The sequence below is a fragment of the Anolis sagrei genome, chromosome 2, assembly GCF_037176765.1.
Source record: "Anolis sagrei isolate rAnoSag1 chromosome 2, rAnoSag1.mat, whole genome shotgun sequence".
Taxonomy (NCBI): Eukaryota; Metazoa; Chordata; class Lepidosauria; order Squamata; family Dactyloidae; genus Anolis; species Anolis sagrei.
This window is the reverse complement of record NC_090022.1, coordinates 233394369-233401868: the sequence shown is the minus strand read 5'-3', so window position 1 is coordinate 233401868 and position 7500 is coordinate 233394369. Positions and strand designations below refer to the sequence as shown.

Genomic DNA, 7500 nt, shown 5'->3' with positions numbered 1-7500 from the left:
AAATCTGACTTCCAGTGTGTGTCAGATATTGTATTCTGAGCACCCAATCAGGCCTGATTGAATAAAAAGCCTGGAATCTGTTGCTGTCTCCCTTCTCTTCCTTCCTGATTGCATTCATCTGATCCTGGGTAACAAACCTGCTGCTACAAATGGGGGCTCTCCGGGATCTGAATCAACAGTGAAGGAACAGAAACGAAGTCTTTTGAGGACTTGATTGCCACCACTCAGCGGGCCAGGTAAGACGACGATCAGAAGGGGCGAAACGGGTACCCATTGAAAGAAACGACCCGGCTGATCCTCGCCTTCCCTGCCCTTTAGACTGGGGTATATTGAGACTGGGGTATATTGATTCCACGGCACAGGTAAAGGAAAAAGGCTAGCCTTAAAGGAACAGGAAAAGGAGGTACATGGGAAGTACCTGGGGAATATTTCACTGTGTGATTACTGCAGAAATCAAGTGAAAACCCCTCGAGTGACGTTTTCGCACAGAAATCGCACTCACAGGTTAAAGGAACACACTTTCAGGGGAAAGTGATAAGGTTGTTTTGTGTGTGTATTTTGGTTTATGAAATATTGTGTTGTTGCTTCTTTGCTTCTGTATTTTCCATTCTTTATGCTTTCTGTGCTTAATACTTTGTTTTAAAAAGAGGAAAAAAAAAGGAGAAAAATATAGAAAATGGGTGGTATACCAAGTAAAAAGTCTTTAACTGCTCTTGAATGCATGGTGGAGAATTTCTCAAAATTTAAGGAATTAACTCAAACACCAGGATGTAATAGCCCCCAGAAATTGAGATCTCTTTGTGAACTAGACTGGGTGCAATTTAATACCGGGTGGCCAGGTGAAGGAAGTTATGATTTAAAAGATATCAGAACAGTTGTGAGAATAACAGCAGAGGTTCATCCGGATCAATTTCCATATGCAGAGGCATGGGAAAATGCTATCATTACACAGCCCGCATGGTTAAAGAAATGTCAAAATGAAGAATGTGCTGTTTTTGTAGCTTTAACTAATTTGAAAAAGCCTCAGGCAGATAAAAAGAAAAGAAGATTTGGAATTTTTCCTTGTCCTGAGGAAGAAGTGAGTAACCCTCCTCCTTATGTTCCTATGTACCCACAGTTAAAAGCCATTGACAATAAAAGGGCAACTTTGGTTCCTCAGGTAACTTCTTTAACCACACCAGCAGCTTCTGATACCTCTCCTGGGGAATCTAAAAAGTCACCTTTAATAGATCTAGCATCTGCAAGCAGATGGCTTCAGAATATAACAGAAGAATTTTTGCGAGATAGTCCCATAGCTGGAAGAACTAGAAGCCATAGTAATCCAAACCCAAAGATTGCTTTTCAATTGCCTTTAAGATCAATGGTCCAATATGTACAAGAGATAGATAACAAAGGAGAATTAACCCTAACTCCAAAAACCACTTACCAGCATGTGCCTTTTACCACTTCAGATTTGTTAAATTGGAAGTCTAATAATCCTCCTTACACTGAAAACCCTCAGCCACTTATAAATTTGTGTGAAACAATAATGGCTAGCCACCAGCCAGATTGGGCAGATTGCCAACAGCTATTACAGGCTCTCTTCACATCTGAAGAGCGAAGAAGAATCCTTAATCAAGGAACCCAACTAGCACAGATATATGCTGCTGAAAAGACAAGTTATAATCCCGTTGAATGGGCTGCAGGGGCATTTCCTTTGACAAATCCAAACTGGGATCCTAATATAAGCCGAGAGATGGAATATATAGTCAGATACAGGGAATTTTTAATGGAAGCTTTGAAGAAGGGACCCCAAAAGGTGATCAACCTCAAGAAGATACAGGAAGTAATGCAAGGAAAAGATGAAAGTCCAGGTGCTTATTTAGAGAGATTATTGGAAGCTTACCGAAAGTATAGTCCCTATGATCCTGAATCAAAAGATGGATCTGCATTATTAAATACTTCATTTGTTACTCAATCAGCCCCAGACATCCGTAGAAAGTTGCAGAAGCAAGATGGGTTTGCAGGGATGAATCTGTCCCAGTTAATTGAAATAGCTACCAAAGTATTCATCCATAGGGACGAAGCAGAAAAAAGAGAGAGAAAGAAAATAAGAGAGGAGGATCATAAGATTTTTTTGAACCTTCTAGATGAAAGAGATAAATTGAAAGAATCTGAAAGTGGAAACAGAAGGAAAAGAGGAATGTGGCAGAAGGAAAGAAGAGGAGGACGAGGGATGCCCCTGGGAAGACACCAGTGTGCCATTTGTCGTCAAGAAGGTCATTGGAAGAACGAGTGCCCATCTGCTCAAGGAACGGTAGGAATACAAAGGGGAATGCCATCCCAGAGAGGACATTGGAGAGGAAGAGGCCGGGGAGGAGGCCACCAAGGGGGATATGCTAACCTGGTTCCTGGGGCTAGATATGGAGAAAAAAGAGAAGAAGAATTTGTTGGGATGGTTGGATTAGGAGAAGACTGGACGGAATAGGACAGACCGGCCCCCTTATGCCTAGGCCCGGGGGAGCCACTGGTCAAAATGAATGTTGAGGGCCAGGAAATGACTTTTCTAGTAGATACGGGAGCTGACCACTCTGTGGTAACCAAGCCAGTGGCCCCTGAAAATGGACTAGAACTTAATGTGGTTGGAGCCACCGGTCAAAGACAAAGTTATCCTATGTTACAAAGCAGAAAATGTGATTTAGCAAACCAACAAGTGATGCATGAATTCTTATATATACCTGAATGCCCAATCTCTTTATTAGGAAGAGATTTGCTTTGCAAAATGAGAGCAATATTAGCATTTGAAGACAATGGGACAATGGAAATGACTGTTAGAAAGGGACTTTATACTTTGATTTGTCCTATGTCAGAGGAATGGAGAATATTTACTGTTTGTGAGGAAAGTACTGAAGAATGGAAGAGATATGGAGTTCCAGGTGTATGGGCAGAAGACAATCCACCTGGCTTGACCCGGTGTGTTCCACCTGTACAGATAGAAGTAAAACCAGGGATGGGACCTGTGGCTATTCGACAATATCCCATACCTCGAAAAGCTGTAGAAGGGATCAATTTGCATCTGAGCAAGTTACTTGAATATGGGATCCTAAGAGAATGTAGGTCTCCTTGGAACACCCCTCTTTTACCATTACAAAAGCCAGGAACACAAGACTTTCGTCCGGTGCAGGATTTAAGAGCTATAAATCAAGTTACAGTAACCATACATCCTGTAGTGCCCAATCCATATGTACTTTTAAGTTTAATACCAGCAGCTGCTACCCATTTTACAGTCCTGGATTTGAAAGATGCATTTTTTTGTATACGCCTTGAAACCAATAGTCAGCCCATTTTTGCTTTTCAATGGGAAAACCCTACAACCGGAGCAAAAGTCCAATATACTTGGACTCGTTTGCCTCAAGGTTTTAAGAACAGCCCGACGATATTTGGAACTGCATTGGCTCAGGATTTACAAGGGTTCCCATCTGACCCTAAAAATAGGGTGCTTTTACAATATGTGGATGATCTTCTTTTGGCAGCCACGTCACAAGAAGAGTGTTACAGGGCGACTAAGGAACTATTACATCTACTTTATGAAAAAGGATACAAGGTTTCTAAAAAGAAGGCCCAGCTGTGTAAAACTGATGTCAAATATTTGGGTTTTCGTGTGTCACAAGGAAAGAGACAATTAGAAATTGAAAGGAAACAAGCAGTTTGTGCCATCCCCACCCCCACCAGTAGGCGTCAAGTGCGAGAATTCTTGGGGAGTGCGGGGTTTTGCAGAATTTGGATACCGAACTTTGCTATCATGGCAAGACCTCTTTATGAAGCTACAAAGGGGGGTGAAAAGGAACCATTTAATTGGACCCCCGAATGCGCCCAAGCATTTGCCCAGTTAAAACAAGCTCTGGTGCAAGCACCTGCATTGGGCCTGCCAGATTTGGAGAAGCCATTTACCCTTTATGTTGGTGAACGAGATGGAATAGCAGTGGGGGTGCTTACCCAGCTACTAGGAACCTGGGCAAGACCAGTAGCCTACTTGTCCAAACAAATAGACAAGGTAGCAAAGGGTTGGCCATCTTGTCTGCGTGCTGTAGCTGCTACGGCCTTGCTGACTCAAGAAGCTGATAAGTTGACTTTAGGACAAGAATTGGTAGTTATGGTTCCTCACTCAGTAACAGCTATTATGGAATATAGAGGACATTATTGGTTCACAAATAGCCGTATGTTGAAATATCAGACCTTGTTATGTGAGAACCCTCGAATCAAGTTACAGGTTTGCAGTACATTAAATCCTGCTTCACTCCTGCCTATTGAAGGAGAATTACTTCAACATAATTGTTTGGAAACTATGGATGAGATATATTCCAGTAGGCCTGACCTAAAAGATCAACCTTGGCCTAAGGCGGATGCTACTCTTTTTACAGATGGAAGCAGTTTTGTTGAAAATGGACAAAGGTATGCTGGATATGCTGTAGTAACTGCAACCACTGTGTGGGAAGCAGAACCACTTCCTCTAAACACCTCAGCTCAAAAGGCAGAACTGATAGCCCTAATTAGAGCTCTTGAATTGTCAGAAGGAAAAACAGTCAACATTTATACAGATTCAAAATATGCATTTACTACTCTGCATGCACATGGAGCTTTATATAAAGAAAAGGGTCTATTAAATTCTGCTGGGAAAGAAATACGACATAGTGAGACCATTCTGAGATTGTTAGATGCTGTCTGGATTCCTGCTAAAGTAGCAGTGATGCATTGTAAAGGACATCAATATGGCGAGGATCCTGTGACCTTTGGAAACCGATATGCTGACACTACCGCAAAGGCCGCGGCCCGGAAGGGACGAGGACAAGAGCCGGTCATGGCCCCTTTGCAGGTAAGAGACTGGTTAAGGAAAGATGACTTGTTATATACTCCAGAGGAAGAACAATGGGCCCAGCGTGAGAAAGCTGTAAGGAAAAATGGATGGTTGGTGTTGCCTGACCAGAGGCTGTTTGTACCCAGACAGATAGCTTGGGAAATGATTAAGGAGGCACACCAGGAAACCCATATGGGAAAAACAGCTTTGGCCTCACTAATGGGACGACAACTTTACATAAATGGGCTCACTGCCCTAACAGGAATAGCCTCAGCCAGATGTCATATTTGTGCTGAAAATAACCCCAGAACAGGACCACTGCCACCTCCAGGGGTTCAATATCAAGGAAATACACCTTTTGAATCTTTAGTAGTAGATTTCACTGAAATGCCAAAGTGTGGGCCCCATAAGTATTTGCTTGTGTTTGTATGTACTCATTCTGGATGGCCTGAAGCATATCCAACTAGAACTGAAAAGGCGGCTGAAGTGTCAAGGGCACTTCTTAGAGACATCATCCCAAGATATGGGATTCCTTTGCACATTGGTTCAGATAATGGACCAGCTTTTGTATCAGAAGTCTTACAGTCCTTGGTCCAACTATTGGGGACGAAATGGAAGTTGCATTGTGCATATCGACCTCAGAGCTCAGGAAAAGTAGAAAGGATGAATCAAACTCTAAAAGGAAAATTATCAAAAATGTGTCAAGAGACTCGCTTGCCATGGACTAGGTTACTGCCTATAGCCTTGCTCCATATTAGATGTACTCCTACTAAGTTTTTGGGCCTGTCCCCGTTTGAACTTATGTATGGAAGACCTCCCCTTGGATTGAGGCATCTTCAAGGAGATATTAATCAATTGGGACAGCAAGCATTAAAAAGGGATGTTCAAGCATTAGGGCTGGCCATAGCCCAACTTCAACAATACACTGAAGAACTAAGACCACCTTGGCCAGCTACTCCTTTACACTCCTTCCGCCCGGGGGACTCAGTGCTGATTAAGGATTGGAGACTAGAACCGTTAAGACCAAAATGGAAAGGGCCTTTTACTGTCTTGCTTTCAACTCCCACAGCTGTCAAAGTGGAAGGAATCAAAGCCTGGATCCATTACACCAGAATAAAAAAGGCACCACCTGAGTGGACTGCGACTCCTGAACAGAAAGATCTCCTGAGACTTCATACCGTCAAACCAACAGCGCCATGAGACCCAGAAAGAGGACTACGGCTCTGGTTTTGACCACATACCTGGAAGCTGGTCAAATAAATCAGACAGAAGATTGAGGAGCACTGTGGAAGTGCCGACGTGTATGGGACATTCTTCAATAATTGTGATAAATGATTCTGTTTGATTGTGTTAAAATTATTGTTATTCTTTTCTTGCTTTAAAATAAGGATCTGACATCCTGAGTTTGCGATGCTACTGTGGAACATTCGCTCGCAAAAAGGGGGGAATGTGGTGGCTGTATGAAGAAAAATAATGAGAAGTGAGGGGTTACCTGTCTGAGAAGGAAAGTAGAATCTTTGGTAGAAGAGAAAACGACAGATGGTATAAAGGACAGGAGGCTGAAGGGACCTAATCTTGTGTCAATATTTGAATAGGCCAGGAGCTATTTGTGGAAGGTCAAAAATGTTGGGGCCAAGTACAAAGTTAATGATTATTAACCCAGGGAGAAGCGAACATCTGAAGATATGGTATAACAGCGCCACCTCCTGTCTGGTTGATGTAAATAGCAGGCAATTAAATACACCTTTTAAATGGAGCAATTGAAAAAACTAATATATTATGAATGTATTGTGAATGTATTATGGGGGAAATTAAGGAGAATTAATAAGGAAAATGCTTGTTTTGGATAAATTGAAGAGATATATATGAAGACATATGTATGAAGAGAAATATATGAAATGATGATTCATTCTAAAGATTATGTAAGTCCTCTGGGAATGTAGTCAGCTGATGGAAGGGAAAATAGTGGATCTTGCCAACAAATGTTCTTGGCTGCGATTCCTCGAGGACAAACGGATGTTGATTAGATTGTGTAAATGTCAGGATTTTTCTGCGCATGTGTAACCCTGAGAATCATGCTATAAATGCTGGAGCAAATCTGACTTCCAGTGTGTGTCAGATATTGTATTCTGAGCACCCAATCAGGCCTGATTGAATAAAAAGCCTGGAATCTGTTGCTGTCTCCCTTCTCTTCCTTCCTGATTGCATTCATCTGATCCTGGGTAACAAACCTGCTGCTACAGTGAGAAGGTGGAGGCAAAAAAGCTTCAAGGTCCCTTCCTGTATGACTGCAAGTGAATCTACACAGTAGAATTAATTCAGTTTGACACCACTTTAACAATCTTGGCTCAATACTGTGGAAACATAAGAGTTATAGTTTGTTGAGGCACCAGCACTATTTGGCAGAGAAGGCAAAAAACTTTGTAAGACGACAACTCTCGTGATTCCATAATATTGAGCCATAGCAGTTAAAATGGTGTCAAATTGCATTAATTCTACAGTGTAGATGCGTACTAAATCTGTTGCAGATGGGGGCGGAGTTACCATGGCCGGCTGAACAGACGTCTTTCCTCCAGCTCTTGTGGAAATATAAGCAAACAAGCAGTGAAAATGAATGGATAATTGTCCTTTCTGGATCAAAGGGGAGGCGAAAGTCTGGTGCATGT

At 42.2% G+C, this 7500-nt stretch overlaps 1 protein-coding gene across 1 annotated transcript; it reads left to right on the top strand.

The window, feature by feature from the left end:
• Positions 1–666: 666 nt before the first annotated feature.
• LOC137096133 (uncharacterized) lies at positions 667–6954 on the top strand. Its single transcript, XM_067464458.1, is given in 1 exon segment — positions 667–6954. A coding segment is annotated over 1 exon segment (5358 nt). The 5' UTR covers positions 667–676; the 3' UTR covers positions 6035–6954.
• Positions 6955–7500: the final 546 nt, after the last annotated feature.